General features: G+C 41.7%; 3 protein-coding genes across 9 annotated transcripts in view; all 3 read left to right on the plus strand.

Annotated features, from left to right (window-relative positions):
- Positions 1–14,577, plus strand: part of LOC107317318 (uncharacterized) — a 22,406-nt gene extending 7,829 nt beyond the window's left edge. For 2 of the 7 annotated variants that reach the window (XR_014932529.1, XR_014932530.1), the window contains exon 5: positions 159–1,839. The gene's annotated coding sequence lies outside the window, so the exon portion shown is untranslated. Of the gene's footprint in view, positions 1–23; positions 4,199–13,858 lie in introns of those variants that run through there. The other 5 variants (XR_014932525.1, XR_014932526.1, XR_014932527.1 and 2 more) reach the window with 5 other exon arrangements.
- Positions 4,186–8,569, plus strand: LOC146758897 (uncharacterized). The gene has a single exon (XM_085510824.1). It carries the CDS (start codon positions 4,918–4,920, stop codon positions 6,385–6,387), a length of 1,470 nt encoding a protein of 489 aa, XP_085366950.1. The 5' UTR covers positions 4,186–4,917; the 3' UTR covers positions 6,388–8,569.
- LOC146758898 (uncharacterized) lies at positions 8,269–12,940 on the plus strand. Its single transcript, XM_085510823.1, has one exon. The coding sequence runs from the start codon at positions 9,289–9,291 to the stop codon at positions 10,756–10,758; it is 1,470 nt and encodes a 489-aa protein (XP_085366949.1). The 5' UTR covers positions 8,269–9,288; the 3' UTR covers positions 10,759–12,940.
- Positions 14,578–18,124: the final 3,547 nt, after the last annotated feature.

Raw genomic sequence — 18,124 nt, forward strand, 5'->3', positions numbered from 1 at the left:
CACTTTCTACTTTACTACCTCAGGGCTGTATGGAAACAAATTCAGCAGCATAGAAATGCATGTGAGGAGACAACTATTTTACACTTACGCTCTGCTTCCTTATTTATTTGTAGTTTTTTTATTTGTTTGTTTGGTTTTGTTGGTTTTTTTTTTCACAGATGAGTGGGCTGCTTGAGGAGAACTCTAATTTGCATTGGGTCTGTGCAAGAACCAGCAACACTGACAAAAAAGTGACTTGCCGAACTCCTGAATCAGAAATTCTGTGTGATGTCAGCAAGTACAGCATAGGGCTTATGTTGGATGCATAGTACTCCCATTCTAGGGCAATACAAAATACCTGGGAGGTTATCCTTACCTCCTCTGATCTATGGAGGTAGTAACTACCTGTGTCTTTAGCAGTTCTCTTCTCTCCCTGGAGCCTGGAAGAGGCCAAGATTTGTGTTAGAGGATAAGAGAGATGGGGATGTGTAAGGAATGCTATAAATCTCAGTGATATAGGGATTTCATTATGTTCTTTATTGCAATAGGAATCTCTTCAGTGGTTGGGCTAAAAGAATAACTGAGGCAACTGAGATCCTTCTGCTTGCATACTTCCTTTGAAAGCTGTACAAGTGACTATTCCCAGTTTTTATTGTTTTAATATTAGTCTGGTAGCTTCCAATTGCATTAATATGAGCAAATCTCTCCCAGTTTTAATAATGTACATATTTAATGTCTGCAATGTGACCTGTTTATATATAAGAAGATTGTCACCATGAATATTATAAGACACAAGTAGCTCCACTTTTCTCCATATGGAGAATTTAAACACAAGTAAACTGGAAAAAAAGCAATCTGACTATTAAGATGAAATATTTTGGCCTTCATGTTAAGTTGTTATCATACCTAAGATGGAGAGTTTGCAACATGCTGGTAAAAAAATGTTTCTGGTGCCAAGTAATTATTGATGTATTTTAGATGTACATGTCTTGTTCCATCTGCAAAGTTCATCAGCCATCCCTACCAGACAACATCAAGTTCCTACTCCTACTATAGCTGAAAGCATGTTTACCTTTCAACTCTGGAAACGAGAACAAGAATTGGGTAATTGCATGAAATAATAGATTTCACACATCTGGTCAGTCCTATGTGTTGTTTTTTACTATATTACTCTGGTAATTGCAGCATGATTTATTTATGGTTGTATACTTGTAATAATCTTACAAGTTTATAATATTAGAAAGATATATATTTAGGAAAAAGAGAGAAAGTTGTTAGTGTTTTTCTATCAGCATTCTTCAGTTAATGTACGCAGTCAAATAAAACATAAAACCTCTCCTTTTATAACACACAGACTCCCCAGGGCATGGCCCTAAACTGCAAGAGCTCAAGGAGCATTTGGGGACACCTTTTCTCAGACATAGGGGCTGCAATTGAGTGGTGCTGTGTGAAACCAGGAGTTGGACTCAATGATCCCTGTGGGTCCCTTCTAACTTGGTATATTCTGCAATTCTATGAAAAAATGCAGTGTGTAATCAGCTTATATGAATTCTGATGGTTACCAGAGGAAACAAGGCATATGCTCATATTATATCAGTTCACAGAAATATTTTTACTTTGTATACCTGGGGCATGAATTCCAAAAAGAAACTAATGTTTTCTTGCTTTTCTCAAAGGAAGTCAACAGATCATCTACCTTCATCTATTTTTGTCTTCTGTTTATTTCTCTTGTTTTGTCTTGTTCATTTATGGTCTGTCTTTTGAATGTTTTTCAGTGATTTTCATTGTTTATTTTTATGTCACTTGGCAAAAACCAAAGAAATAAATTACATTCTCTGCTGCAGAGAACAATCAACAGTAGCTTTACTGCTGTGGTATTTTAATGGGATGTCTTGTCATTTCCTTTCATTTATGAATGACATTCATTTATGAATGAGATTTGAAAATGAGATGGGAAAAGGGAAGCATCATAGCTATTTGTAAAGTTGTAGTTGCCAAGTATAGAAGGAAACACAATTAAAACCTTTAAATGAAAGCTCAGTCTCTTCCAGTTCTGCAGTCATTCTGTTTTTAGGAGCTGATCAGGATTATGATCTGTCATTATTTGGAGTTCTAGTATAATTACTTCTCTTTAAGTTTTTTCCCACTGTAGTTTCTGATCCCATTGCCAAGATTAATGACTATCATCTTACAACAGTGCAGAGGGATTTATAGACTCATATTACAGTTTAAGCAACTGAGGCTTAAGGCTAAGCTATGGGTTCTAGTAACAAAGGAGGTATGTAGCAAAATCATTAGTAAGATTCTGATTACCCAGTTCCTCTATCAACACTTTCAGCATACAAATATTGTTATGATGTGATACAAAGAATAAGAAGAATGACTCATTCACATATGCTTCTTTTTACCTTCTACATAACTATTTAGAAGATTACCTTAAGGATATGAGTGTCTCAGCATGACATTGAGCAAGAAGTATTCTCACACAAGTTTGGCTAAAATTAAAAAATTTGAGATTTTTTTTAATTCATCAGTGAAGGCTGTTGACCAAATAATCTGCTACCTGCAGGTATCAATATGTTATATTTTTATATTCTCTAGCCACCATTTCGGAAATGAAATGTTGAGGCTGGAAAACTGTATATTTAGGGGGAGAATGAGTAACAGCAGAATCAGAGCAAAAAGTCTGAGGAAGGAAATAATAAAAAGAAACACTCTGGACCTTACCAGGATTTCTCAGATTCCAAATAGAAAATGAGCAGACAAAGAAGCAAACCAGAGTGGAAGAGGTACTATTTGTAATTTTGTGATGTCCTCCTTTTTTTCATATGTAGCCTGTACAGCACTTCCCTTTACCATTTTCAACCTACAGATTCAATTCATTGTCATCCTAAAATTCTCTTAATGAAAACTCTCTTGAATTCGACTTTACCTGCCCTGACTCCTCCTTGACTTAGGACTTGCTTATCTTGTCCTTATCCAAAGTCATTTTATCCATTCTCTCTTTGCATTTCCAGGTACACCTGTAGGTTTGCTGCCTGAAAACCTTTCATTTATTATCAAACCTTTTATCAGCTCTCAGTTCTGAACTCTCTCTGCTTGCTCCCAAGCTCACTGCACTCTCCCTTACTCAGAATTTAGGTCAGAGAAGCAGTTGGTGAAGTGAGATGTTATTTTTCCACAAACCCACTGGCAGATGCTTGCTATCTTAGATCTTGCTAGATCTCAGATCTAGATCCCATATCTAGAGGAACATATTAAGCAGCCAAAAAACTATACCTTGTAGATATGGAAAAGGTGTCCATAGTTTGTATGGTGCAAGAAAGTCAGCTCTGCAGAGCAACCCTTAGCCTGCTGCCTCCTCTCAGTGCTGCGGTGCTGGCAGTGCTGCATGAGAAGCAGATGCACTGCAGATTTCAAGGGCTATAGCAACTCCAGGATGCCTCTGGCAGCAGTTTGCAGGTAAAAGGTGTGAAAGACAGAACTGGTTTTCTTTTTGTTGTCTCAAAGCTTGCTTCATGAGGCCTTTCTGATGATAAGACTGGCGACTGCTAACTATCTAGGAGGGTGAATGGTGGGTGTTGTTGTGCCACAGTACTTCTGCTTATGATTACAAAGATAAGCAGAAGCAGAATGAGCATTCTTTCTCAGGGGTGCTGCTCGAAGGAGTGGACCACTGCAGAAGGCGATAACGCTTGTGTCCGGCAACAGAGACCCCCTCTTCCTTCCTTGCTGGCCCATCTGTGGCCAGGAATGTCACAAAAGCTGGTTGTGAATCACTTTTCAAGAAGTGTTTGCCTGTTTGTTCAGAAGTTTGGTATTTCCCCCAAAAATGCTGAGCTGCAATTCTCAGACTTCGAAGAGGAAAAATTCCCACCGAAATGGGGGATAAAAGGCCCTCGCTAAACTGGGGACTTTGGAGACAAACTCCCAAAGACACCTTTGACGGAGAATTCCCTGAGGGGAAAACCTCGTCGGAAGAACCCCCGGGACCGGCTTGCTGCGGAGCTCCCTGGCTGTCTCCCATCCCCCGCGGTGATCAGACGAGTTCCTGAGATCAACGGATTGTGTACCTCGCTGGACCCACGGTGGTGACTATATCTCTTTTGCTATCTGCAAAGACTCCTTGCTTATATTTCCTACTTTCCCTATCGCCTACCTTCCCTTCCCCGTCTCCCAAAAAAACACCTAGGACTTTAATAAACTGGTTGGACCAACATTTGAACCGTTGCTTCTTAATCTCACGCCGGGTATATACACAAAAGAACCTTGCCTCCCTCCTGTAAATTGGAGCGAGACATTTTTATTGGCGTAGTCGGCAGGATGCCCGCCGTGAGGGTGTTGTCCTTCCAAAAACTCCAAAATTTTTCTGTATGTACCTCCTGGAGTTGCAAGGACCGATAATTTTGGTAACTTAGATGTGAGCACCTCTCCAGGAAGACCGCTCCATATTCTGAAACTTTACTGCTTATGTGTTTACCTCTCGGGGACGTATGAATTAATTTTGACTATTTGCTCTTGTTTTATACGTGTGTGCCTCCTCGGGAAGACTATTTCGCATTTTTGTGGTTTAAGTAACTTGTAACGTATTTTGGAATTTGAAAGTTTTGTGTGTGCGCCTCTTGGGGAAGTGAGGAAGTAATTTTTTGACGTTTGTGCTTCTGCAAGAAGTTTATTCCTTTCTGAGAAACCTAGAAGTGTTTTGAAACTTGTGTGGCTTTAAGCTTGAAGTTTTCCTGGCCTGACAGGGTAGCCAGGAGCGATTTAGGTGTTTACACTTTCTTTGTAAGTGTTGATTGGGCTTCTTTGTCTTTTGTGAAAGGGAGGAATGATTGTAGCATTTGCATTTGTTTGATAGGTGTGTGTCTCCCTGGGGAAGGGTAAGGAGTTAAGTGTACCTTCTCTTCCCTTAGTGTAGATCTTTTAGGGTATTGAGAAATGAGTGGAAGTATTGCCACTATGAAAAGTGAAAATGTGCTATTTGACCTTTTAGAAAAGCATGGTGCTCGGCCCTCTTTATCAGGGGTGGATTGGGCACGACAAAACTGGTATAACTTGCAGAGTGTTTCCGACCGCATTCGTGTTTTACAATATGAGGCTCATACTCGAGCCGGGAAAGGAAAATCGTTTATTTGTGCGGTACTCGGTGCTGCTTTAAAAGCTGCCGTGGAGTTCCGAGATGAAAAGCATTCGGCAGAAACCCAAACCATACAAGCATTACAGGAATCAGTTAAAGTAATGCAAGAATTGGTAAAAACTCTGCAAAATCAAATAGTGAACCTTGAGGAACAATTACAAAGAGAGCAACATAATACAGTTTTGTTGCAAATGGCTTTTAAGGAACTATTAACATATAAGAATACTAGCAATACTGCTGTCCATAATTTGCCTCAAGAAAAAACTTTTCCTCAGAAGGAACTACAAGGAATAAAGGAAGGGCTTGGCAAATTAGAGGACTCGCCAGCCCAATTGCGTCCTTTGATAAAAACTGAATATACATTTGATAACAGTGAGGATCTGGATCCTCAAATGAACGTTAAAGAAATTCCTTTTTCTGCCACTGAATTAGCAAAACTGAAAAAGGATTTTAGCCGCTCTCCAAAGGAGTCAGAGACGGAATATGTGTGGAGGGTTAGTGTCACTGGTGGAGACCAAATACTGTTAACTGAAAAGGAAGCTGAAGGTTATTGGGGGCCTGGAGTATTTTTAACTACTGGTAACAACCGTGCTCCTTGGTCCCTAACACAAAGGGCTGCCTATTGGGCAGGTGGTCTTAACCCTTTAGAAAGGGGAGACCCTCTTGCTATTAATGGGACAGCTGATCAATTGGTTGAAAGTGTTCAAAAAGCTGCTTGTCTGCAAATGATGTATGATAGAAAGTTGCAGCCACATCATGAATCACCTATGATGATGCCTGTTGATCCTGAACGGATGACTCCTTTAATCAGGGGGCTTCCAGAATCACTGAAACCTATAGGCATACAACTGCAAGGAAAGGTACAGGCTGTGCCTCAGGGAGAAAGAACCCGGGCAGCATTAGGAGTTGTAACCTCTAACCATCTGCAGTCGGGATATAAAGTATGGACATGGGGGGAGGTTGCCCAAGAGTTGATTAATTATGAAAGGAAATATGGGCCTGTGGCATCTTCCAGTATATCTGAACCAGAGGAAGTAAGGCTCGCAGCAACCACCCTTGCTCCTAGGCCACCTAGTCCAAAGCTCAGTGGAACTGGAAGGGTCTCATTGCCAGTAAGAACGGGTAGGCGAAATATTGATCATAAACGTAATTGTCTCTGGACACGGGGCTGGCAAAAGGGTGTTCCACGAGATTTGATGAATGGATTACCCACAGTCAGGTTAGAGAAATTAGTTAACTTGTGGCCAGAACAAAAGCTCAAGGAAAGCTGATGCTTTCGCCCCCTCCCCCAGATGAGTGGGAGGTGGGGGGGGGGAAGGCAGTGAAGGGTGGATGTTTGTTAACATCTTCTGTCCCAAGGCCTCCCCGCTTCTGCCAGTTGCCCCTGTGAGTCACGATCCAGTTGCTGATAAGCTAGGGAAACACTGACTCAGCTAACATGAGGCGTTTCCCTAACCTTAATGAAATCCCTTAACAAATATCCTTAGAAGGCTAAGGACACCCCGAAAAAGGAATGTAAAATATACTCCTCGATGGATTGTTCTCTCATTTTTTAATTGTATTAACAAAGCCCCAAATAGGGCAAGTTGTTGTCTTATTTTTCAGAAGATCCCTGTGGGACCTTTACTGAACATAGAATGACTGATAACTGACTTTAACCATTTGTGTTTTGTGACAGAAAAGTTGAAGATGTGATCGTGCTAGAATTCTGAATATACCTCTTGATTACATATTTTGGTTGCAATAGTATTACATTTTTGTTTGTTGTGGTTGTGGACTGTGATTAATATCAGTCCTTGGATCTGTTAAAACTTCACAATTTGGTTCATAGTTTCTTTTTCAGGTCATTCTGGATTTCTGGTACTTTCTGCACAGTGATAACCATTCCTTCTGATCCCTTCTTTTACCCCTTTTTTTTGTCAAAGTGATTATGATTTGCATGTAACTCCTCCATAGTGTTTCCAAATTCCTAACAAATTGGGAAATGAGCCAAGGAACCCATCTAATATCTGTTAGATGTGGTCACAAAAAACAAATCTATTATAAAGCACTTTGCACTGATGTTTTTCAGTGTCACATCAGTCTAGGAGTTCCATACAAAACATGGTTGTTGAAGAGATGTGTATGTTTCTGGAATTATCCCTCTTATGGTTTATACTATGGGGTATCCTACACATACACTGTCCTGTGAAAAGTTCGGTAGACTATAACAGTACTCTAACTTGCCAAACTAGTATTTATATCTCTCAGCAATTGAACTGCTTTGGAAATGCTCAAGTGGACAGCAGCTGACACAAATACCCCTATTTATTTGTTTTACTTGTTTATTTGATACTATTAGTTATTGTAACTGTCTTTGTGATTGTTAAATGTTTATGGTATATATAAGCATGGATTGCTAAAGGAAAGTTATATGGTATTAAGGGTGTTAATTTCTATTTTAAAGAGATCTGATATAGTGGTTTCTTTGGTGGTTTGCTAAAATACATGCCTGTATACTGAATGTAATTATGACCTTACGAGTAACCTTATGTTTAATGTGTTATCAATCAAGGTTTTGATTGAATGATGATTATGTTAACATTTAATTCCCCCATATCACCCATCCCTCTTTTTCCTTATGCTTACTTTTTTTTTCCTTTCCTCACCACCGTGAATGGTCATTTGCGCATCAATTTCAAGCAACCTTTGAGCCACGGGGTGGTGTGAAAGACAGAACTGGTTTTCTTTTTGTTGTCTCAAAGCTTGCTTCATGAGGCCTTTCTGATGATAAGACTGGCGACTGCTAACTATCTAGGAGGGTGAATGGTGGGTGTTGTTGTGCCACAGTACTTCTGCTTATGATTACAAAGATAAGCAGAAGCAGAATGAGCATTCTTTCTCAGGGGTGCTGCTCGAAGGAGTGGACCACTGCAGAAGGCGATAACGCTTGTGTCCGGCAACAGAGACCCCCTCTTCCTTCCTTGCTGGCCCATCTGTGGCCAGGAATGTCACAAAAGCTGGTTGTGAATCACTTTTCAAGAAGTGTTTGCCTGTTTGTTCAGAAGTTTGGTATTTCCCCCAAAAATGCTGAGCTGCAATTCTCAGACTTCGAAGAGGAAAAATTCCCACCGAAATGGGGGATAAAAGGCCCTCGCTAAACTGGGGACTTTGGAGACAAACTCCCAAAGACACCTTTGACGGAGAATTCCCTGAGGGGAAAACCTCGTCGGAAGAACCCCCGGGACCGGCTTGCTGCGGAGCTCCCTGGCTGTCTCCCATCCCCCGCGGTGATCAGACGAGTTCCTGAGATCAACGGATTGTGTACCTCGCTGGACCCACGGTGGTGACTATATCTCTTTTGCTATCTGCAAAGACTCCTTGCTTATATTTCCTACTTTCCCTATCGCCTACCTTCCCTTCCCCGTCTCCCAAAAAAACACCTAGGACTTTAATAAACTGGTTGGACCAACATTTGAACCGTTGCTTCTTAATCTCACGCCGGGTATATACACAAAAGAACCTTGCCTCCCTCCTGTAAATTGGAGCGAGACATTTTTATTGGCGTAGTCGGCAGGATGCCCGCCGTGAGGGTGTTGTCCTTCCAAAAACTCCAAAATTTTTCTGTATGTACCTCCTGGAGTTGCAAGGACCGATAATTTTGGTAACTTAGATGTGAGCACCTCTCCAGGAAGACCGCTCCATATTCTGAAACTTTACTGCTTATGTGTTTACCTCTCGGGGACGTATGAATTAATTTTGACTATTTGCTCTTGTTTTATACGTGTGTGCCTCCTCGGGAAGACTATTTCGCATTTTTGTGGTTTAAGTAACTTGTAACGTATTTTGGAATTTGAAAGTTTTGTGTGTGCGCCTCTTGGGGAAGTGAGGAAGTAATTTTTTGACGTTTGTGCTTCTGCAAGAAGTTTATTCCTTTCTGAGAAACCTAGAAGTGTTTTGAAACTTGTGTGGCTTTAAGCTTGAAGTTTTCCTGGCCTGACAGGGTAGCCAGGAGCGATTTAGGTGTTTACACTTTCTTTGTAAGTGTTGATTGGGCTTCTTTGTCTTTTGTGAAAGGGAGGAATGATTGTAGCATTTGCATTTGTTTGATAGGTGTGTGTCTCCCTGGGGAAGGGTAAGGAGTTAAGTGTACCTTCTCTTCCCTTAGTGTAGATCTTTTAGGGTATTGAGAAATGAGTGGAAGTATTGCCACTATGAAAAGTGAAAATGTGCTATTTGACCTTTTAGAAAAGCATGGTGCTCGGCCCTCTTTATCAGGGGTGGATTGGGCACGACAAAACTGGTATAACTTGCAGAGTGTTTCCGACCGCATTCGTGTTTTACAATATGAGGCTCATACTCGAGCCGGGAAAGGAAAATCGTTTATTTGTGCGGTACTCGGTGCTGCTTTAAAAGCTGCCGTGGAGTTCCGAGATGAAAAGCATTCGGCAGAAACCCAAACCATACAAGCATTACAGGAATCAGTTAAAGTAATGCAAGAATTGGTAAAAACTCTGCAAAATCAAATAGTGAACCTTGAGGAACAATTACAAAGAGAGCAACATAATACAGTTTTGTTGCAAATGGCTTTTAAGGAACTATTAACATATAAGAATACTAGCAATACTGCTGTCCATAATTTGCCTCAAGAAAAAACTTTTCCTCAGAAGGAACTACAAGGAATAAAGGAAGGGCTTGGCAAATTAGAGGACTCGCCAGCCCAATTGCGTCCTTTGATAAAAACTGAATATACATTTGATAACAGTGAGGATCTGGATCCTCAAATGAACGTTAAAGAAATTCCTTTTTCTGCCACTGAATTAGCAAAACTGAAAAAGGATTTTAGCCGCTCTCCAAAGGAGTCAGAGACGGAATATGTGTGGAGGGTTAGTGTCACTGGTGGAGACCAAATACTGTTAACTGAAAAGGAAGCTGAAGGTTATTGGGGGCCTGGAGTATTTTTAACTACTGGTAACAACCGTGCTCCTTGGTCCCTAACACAAAGGGCTGCCTATTGGGCAGGTGGTCTTAACCCTTTAGAAAGGGGAGACCCTCTTGCTATTAATGGGACAGCTGATCAATTGGTTGAAAGTGTTCAAAAAGCTGCTTGTCTGCAAATGATGTATGATAGAAAGTTGCAGCCACATCATGAATCACCTATGATGATGCCTGTTGATCCTGAACGGATGACTCCTTTAATCAGGGGGCTTCCAGAATCACTGAAACCTATAGGCATACAACTGCAAGGAAAGGTACAGGCTGTGCCTCAGGGAGAAAGAACCCGGGCAGCATTAGGAGTTGTAACCTCTAACCATCTGCAGTCGGGATATAAAGTATGGACATGGGGGGAGGTTGCCCAAGAGTTGATTAATTATGAAAGGAAATATGGGCCTGTGGCATCTTCCAGTATATCTGAACCAGAGGAAGTAAGGCTCGCAGCAACCACCCTTGCTCCTAGGCCACCTAGTCCAAAGCTCAGTGGAACTGGAAGGGTCTCATTGCCAGTAAGAACGGGTAGGCGAAATATTGATCATAAACGTAATTGTCTCTGGACACGGGGCTGGCAAAAGGGTGTTCCACGAGATTTGATGAATGGATTACCCACAGTCAGGTTAGAGAAATTAGTTAACTTGTGGCCAGAACAAAAGCTCAAGGAAAGCTGATGCTTTCGCCCCCTCCCCCAGATGAGTGGGAGGTGGGGGGGGGGAAGGCAGTGAAGGGTGGATGTTTGTTAACATCTTCTGTCCCAAGGCCTCCCCGCTTCTGCCAGTTGCCCCTGTGAGTCACGATCCAGTTGCTGATAAGCTAGGGAAACACTGACTCAGCTAACATGAGGCGTTTCCCTAACCTTAATGAAATCCCTTAACAAATATCCTTAGAAGGCTAAGGACACCCCGAAAAAGGAATGTAAAATATACTCCTCGATGGATTGTTCTCTCATTTTTTAATTGTATTAACAAAGCCCCAAATAGGGCAAGTTGTTGTCTTATTTTTCAGAAGATCCCTGTGGGACCTTTACTGAACATAGAATGACTGATAACTGACTTTAACCATTTGTGTTTTGTGACAGAAAAGTTGAAGATGTGATCGTGCTAGAATTCTGAATATACCTCTTGATTACATATTTTGGTTGCAATAGTATTACATTTTTGTTTGTTGTGGTTGTGGACTGTGATTAATATCAGTCCTTGGATCTGTTAAAACTTCACAATTTGGTTCATAGTTTCTTTTTCAGGTCATTCTGGATTTCTGGTACTTTCTGCACAGTGATAACCATTCCTTCTGATCCCTTCTTTTACCCCTTTTTTTTGTCAAAGTGATTATGATTTGCATGTAACTCCTCCATAGTGTTTCCAAATTCCTAACAAATTGGGAAATGAGCCAAGGAACCCATCTAATATCTGTTAGATGTGGTCACAAAAAACAAATCTATTATAAAGCACTTTGCACTGATGTTTTTCAGTGTCACATCAGTCTAGGAGTTCCATACAAAACATGGTTGTTGAAGAGATGTGTATGTTTCTGGAATTATCCCTCTTATGGTTTATACTATGGGGTATCCTACACATACACTGTCCTGTGAAAAGTTCGGTAGACTATAACAGTACTCTAACTTGCCAAACTAGTATTTATATCTCTCAGCAATTGAACTGCTTTGGAAATGCTCAAGTGGACAGCAGCTGACACAAATACCCCTATTTATTTGTTTTACTTGTTTATTTGATACTATTAGTTATTGTAACTGTCTTTGTGATTGTTAAATGTTTATGGTATATATAAGCATGGATTGCTAAAGGAAAGTTATATGGTATTAAGGGTGTTAATTTCTATTTTAAAGAGATCTGATATAGTGGTTTCTTTGGTGGTTTGCTAAAATACATGCCTGTATACTGAATGTAATTATGACCTTACGAGTAACCTTATGTTTAATGTGTTATCAATCAAGGTTTTGATTGAATGATGATTATGTTAACATTTAATTCCCCCATATCACCCATCCCTCTTTTTCCTTATGCTTACTTTTTTTTTCCTTTCCTCACCACCGTGAATGGTCATTTGCGCATCAATTTCAAGCAACCTTTGAGCCACGGGGTGGTGTGAAAGACAGAACTGGTTTTCTTTTTGTTGTCTCAAAGCTTGCTTCATGAGGCCTTTCTGATGATAAGACTGGCGACTGCTAACTATCTAGGAGGGTGAATGGTGGGTGTTGTTGTGCCACAGTACTTCTGCTTATGATTACAAAGATAAGCAGAAGCAGAATGAGCATTCTTTCTCAGGGGTGCTGCTCGAAGGAGTGGACCACTGCAGAAGGCGATAACGCTTGTGTCCGGCAATAGAGACCCCCTCTTCCTTCCTTGCTGGCCCATCTGTGGCCAGGAATGTCACAAAAGCTGGTTGTGAATCACTTTTCAAGAAGTGTTTGCCTGTTTGTTCAGAAGTTTGGTATTTCCCCCAAAAATGCTGAGCTGCAATTCTCAGACTTCGAAGAGGAAAAATTCCCACCGAAATGGGGGATAAAAGGCCCTCGCTAAACTGGGGACTTTGGAGACAAACTCCCAAAGACACCTTTGACGGAGAATTCCCTGAGGGGAAAACCTCGTCGGAAGAACCCCCGGGACCGGCTTGCTGCAGAGCTCCCTGGCTGTCTCCCATCCCCCGCGGTGATCAGACGAGTTCCTGAGATCAACGGATTGTGTACCTCGCTGGACCCACGGTGGTGACTATATCTCTTTTGCTATCTGCAAAGACTCCTTGCTTATATTTCCTACTTTCCCTATCGCCTACCTTCCCTTCCCCGTCTCCCAAAAAAACACCTAGGACTTTAATAAACTGGTTGGACCAACATTTGAACCGTTGCTTCTTAATCTCACGCCGGGTATATACACAAAAGAACCTTGCCTCCCTCCTGTAAATTGGAGCGAGACAAAAGGTGAGAACAGGAAACAGACCTGCAACCCACTTGTCTCCACATGTTGTAATTTTAAGCATAACACTGCCATGTGATTTTTCGTAGATACTTCACTGTCAGGGTTGTAGTTTTTGTGGTGGATGTATTATTTAAATGGGTGATATACAGAAAATAAGCTACAGAGGAAGAGAGACAAGATGCAGCTGTATTCTTTTCTGTTCAGGAGAATGTTAAAGGATGAGAGTATCAGTTGTCACAAGAAGGGATCTGTTTCTTGCAGTATAGCCCCCTGAATTACTTGGAATGGCTTTTTATTCTCCAGGAGCAGATCCAAAAACTGCAACAGATAAACAGTTCTGAGAGATACAATAGGACAAACATGTCAGGATGTACACATGTTTGATACAGGGTTATGAAGTTCTGAAAATTAGGGTTAAAAAGGGATAAAACCAAACATTCTACAGTTCTCCATGATTATATTCGTAACGAGGAAAAGAGGTTATTTATGCGGATCTAGACTTGCTTCTAACAGAAAACAGGAATACAATAAACATGTATACCCTTATTAAGTGTTACCAATGTTGCTGTAGTTCTACAAATCCATCTGAAGAAATGAATGGTTGGGAATAGCAACCCCATTGTTTTTTCATCCCTCTGTTTCATGAAGGCAATTATTTGCTAGGACATGCTGTACCAGTGGACAAGTAAATTACACAGTCTGAGGTATAACTTCTAGGGAGTTTTTTCTGTTTTTCTATCTGAGTGAGTTCTTTCAGAGACTGAGTTTGCAGGGAATGAACAGCTGGCTGGCACTTTGTAAAGGACTGAACTGTTTTTCTTTTATTGTCTCAAAGGTTGCTTCGTGAGGCCTTTCTGATGATAAGACTCTGACTGGCGACTGCTAACTATCTAGGAGGGTGAATGGTGGGTGTTGTTGTGCCACAGTAACTCTGCTTATGATTGCAAAGATAAGCAGAAGCAGGACAAGCAGTCTTCTTCAGGGGTGCTGCTCGAAGGAGCTGACCACTGCAGAAGGCGATAATGCTTGTGTCTGGCAACAGAGCCCCCCCCCCCCCTCGTTGCTGGCTTATCTGTGGGCCAGGAATGTCACAAAAGCTGGTTTAAAACCCTATTACAAAGTGTGTTTACCTGCTTGTTTGGAAGTTCAGTGTTTGCTTGAGATACGTTCCTGAAAATGCTGAGTCAAACTTCAAAGAAGAAGAACCCCCACCGAAATGGGGGATAAAAGGCCCTCGCTAAACTGGGGACTTTGGAGACAAACTCCCAGAGACACCTTTGACGGAGAATTCCCTGAGGGGAAAACCTCGTCAGAAGAACCCCGGGACCGGCTTGCTGCGAAGCTCCCTGGCTGTCTCCCATCCTCTGCGGTGATCAGACGAGTTCCTGAGATCAATGGACCTACTGTGTATCTCGCTGGACCCACGGTGGTGACTATATCTTTTGCTCTCTGCAAAGACTCCTTGCTTATATTTCCTACTTTCCCTATCACCTACCTTCCCTTCCCCATCTCCCTAAAAATGGCTAGGACTTTAATAAACTGGTTGGACCAACATTTGAACCATTGCTTCTTAATCTCATGCCGGGTATACACATATCAAAGAACCTTGCCTCCCTCCTACAAATTGGAGTGAGACACACTTCTTGCACTTTTATCACTACAGCTGATGCACAAGGGTATATGGTGTCAGGACAGCTGTACAGCGTGCAACTTGATATTTGAGAAGGTAAGTAGAGGCAGTGACATAGCTTAAAGTGGCTAGTTGTATTTCTTTTGTTAATAGTATTGCAGAATATGTACAAAATAATAGAGGCAGAGGATGAATGGAGAAATGCTATTCACTAAATCCTTCAATCGAAAGTCTTGTAGTCTTGTACTGACCCAGAGCTGTCTGGCCTGTGTGTGCAGCCCAGCTTGTTATCACACTCTCCCTCCATAGACCATAAAGCTGAGCCAGAACAGTACATTACAAATGCAAAGAAAACAAGACATGTAGTTCACACAGTCAGCTGGCAGCTTGTGCCAGATCTGAGGCATAAGTTAGTTGCAGATCTGCCCATTTACCACGAGGCTCATAAGTAAGGAATTTATGACACTTTTGCTCAGTCATACGCTGTTTTAAAAAGTCACTGTGGTCTTTAGGTTTCCCAGGTTCCACACAAGCACTCAGATACTCAACTTCTCAATAGCACTGCTGAGAATTAGGTTAAGTATGCAAGGCAGCAAGGTTGTCAGTACTATAAGGGAGCAGTGGCTTTCCAGCAGTTTAGACTGCATTTGCTACATGACTTGCGCATCTAAAATTAGCCCATATATTTGCACTCATCAGCTCTAAGGCTTTTCATCTATTTTATGTGCTAAAAACACAGCACGAACCTTCCTGGCTGCTATGTTCAAGATGTGTGCCCCGGTGGCGCAGTGGTAGGAATGCTGCTTTGCAGCACCGGGGCCCGGGTTCGAATCCCCCTGTGGTGCAAGTGGTAGAAGTGCCGCTCTGCTACACAGGAGGCTCGAATCCCAGGGGTTGGACTCGGTGATCTCTAAGGTCTCTTCCAACCCGCAAGAGACTATGATACTATGATGATAAAAAATCCAGTGAAGAATTAATGAGTGAAATGTGCAGGTGCTGTTAGAGTCATGCGTCTTGCACATTTGCATAAGCTTCAACAAATACATAACTTTTAGTAAATATGAACGGCAGTGATGTGATAATGCAAGAATGGCCGAAGCATTTCTGGATAGTTGTCATACATGTTACAAACATTTCCAGTATTCTTCAAAGGTTTTCAGTTTTGTTTGAAGTCTGGCAAGAAGCCTGCAAAAACAAAACAGAACAAAACAAAACTGAACAAAACAAAAGCCCCGCTCATGCAAAGCTTTTGTGGTGGATAGTTTGAAGGTAAAAATCAGTGGTTCTGCTTCATTCCACAACAATTGCAGGCAATCCATTTCATAGGACAGATACTAGATTTTAAGTCAAACTATCCCAGGGCACCCAAAATTACATATAAGACAAACAGCATTTCTGTTTCTTACTCTGGGCACATAAATATTCCTGTGTACACACCTATGTGAGTTTTACTGAGAGATATATTAGTGTGTAGGTGGGAGGTATGCATAAGCTGACTTCTTCCCATTCCTTGGCACCGTGCTGTGAATAACCACACATTCAAGTTGGTGCAGGATCAGGCCCTGGGTCAGCATTTCATAAAGAAATGTTGTTGCTTAGCAACCATTTTCTGCCTGGATGAAAGCAGAAACCTTGCAAACCATAAACAAATACACAGGTCTATGCAAAGGCCAAGTGAAATGAACTAGTATCCCTTTGCCTAACTCAGCCTGTTTCTTCCTTCCTTCCTTCCTTCCTTCCTTCCTTCCTTCCTTCCTTCCTTCCTTCCTTCCTTCCTTCCTTCCTTCCTTCCTTCCTTCCTTCCTTCCTTCCTTCCTTCCTTCCTTCCTTCCTTCCTTCCTTCCTTCCTTCCTTCCTTCCTTCCTTCCTTCCTTCCTTCCTTCCTTCCTTCCTTCCTTCCTTCCTTCCTTCCTTCCTTCCTTCCTTCCTTCCTTCCTTCCTTCCTTCCTTCCTTCCTTCCTTCCTTCCTTCCTTCCTTCCTTCCTTCCTTCCTTCCTTCCTTCCTTCCTTCCTTCCTTCCTTCCTTCCTTCCTTCCTTCCTTCCTTCCTTCCTTCCTTCCTTCCTTCCTTCCTTCCTTCCTTCCTTCCTTCCTTCCTTCCTTCCTTCCTTCCTTCCTTCCTTCCTTCCTTCCTTCCTTCCTTCCTTCCTTCCTTCCTTCCTTCCTTCCTTCCTTCCTTCCTTCCTTCCTTCCTTCCTTCCTTCCTTCCTTCCTTCCTTCCTTCCTTCCTTCCTTCCTTCCTTCCTTCCTTCCTTCCTTCCTTCCTTCCTTCCTTCCTTCCTTCCTTCCTTCCTTCCTTCCTTCCTTCCTTCCTTCCTTCCTTCCTTCCTTCCTTTCTTTCTTTCTTTCATGGTAAAAATTTCTATCAAGAAAAAGGCAGGGTAGGGCTTGGAACTCCTGACAAAGGGTTTCAAAAGAAAGAAAAGAAAGAAACATTATACACTGGAAGTTTTCAGCCACTGTAGAATAGAAAAAAAATTGGACTTTTATATTCAAAATCTAAAATGGATTTAATTTTTTTGTTTGTTTGTTTTCCCTGCTGTAGTAATTACAAACATCTGTCCTTTTTCCCCAAGAAAAACCTAAATATGGAATGGACCAGATGTGAAATTGCTACTGATGCATTTATTTAGTTATTTTTATTCACATCAGTCAGACACACTCATACACTGACATTTCAAGTCCTTGAACAGAGAGCCACCATCACCAGGCTGCAGAGCTAGTGCTCTGGAGTTTGCTTGCTGATAGTGAGGTGCTCGCTGGCAAATTGCTAACAGTCAGATTTACAAAAATCTTTGTATCCCCAGAAATGCAGCTGTCACCTAGACATCATATTTTCAAACAGAAATCTTTCAGCTCAAACTGGAGAGAGCTGCAAGATAGGTAACCAGGTAATTTCTTCACATGATTTACAAGTAATGTGAGTCTTTGATCATGACTGGCTACAGGAAAGTGGCCAAGCCCCTTGGTTTGTGATCTGGAAACAGCAAGATGGAGAGCCTGCAGGGAACAGATCTCAAGCATCTTTTCTCGGTGTGATGCCTGCAGACCCCAGCGTGGCACAGGCTGACTCCCCGTTACACAGGCTGCTGTTCTACCATGTTCATTCACCTCCTCAGATGGCCTGTCATCCCATGGATGCAGAAAATCCCTGGTTCACATCTGTTCACCTGTTAACATGTACTGCTATGTCCTTTTCTGCTTGTTCTGCAAAGTGGAAGGGGAAAAAAAAGCTTTGCTGTACAAATGCTCCCACCTCACATTATACTTCCCAAGCAGGCTGTAGAGTACATCTCTGTGACCTGGTCTCTGTGTATGTCTCTATTCCTCTCACTGTTTTTCTAACCAAAGCACACAGTCATTGGCCCAATTGCTTTCTAAATAAACATAAATTCTGCCCAAATGTTCAACAAGGCAGAAAAGCCCCACTGTTTTCTATGTCTCCTCATCAAAAGATTATGGGGCAAAGAGA

Source organism: Coturnix japonica, chromosome 11 (genome assembly GCF_054131305.1).
Source record: "Coturnix japonica strain WE chromosome 11, WE-NBRP24, whole genome shotgun sequence".
NCBI classification, from domain to species: Eukaryota; Metazoa; Chordata; class Aves; order Galliformes; family Phasianidae; genus Coturnix; species Coturnix japonica.

What these genes read in the sequence shown, in the direction of transcription:
- LOC146758897 (XM_085510824.1), top strand. Translation starts at nt 4,918, where the DNA reads ATGAGTGGAAGTATTGCCACTATGAAAAGTGAAAATGTGCTATTTGAC.
- LOC146758898 (XM_085510823.1), top strand. Translation starts at nt 9,289, where the DNA reads ATGAGTGGAAGTATTGCCACTATGAAAAGTGAAAATGTGCTATTTGAC.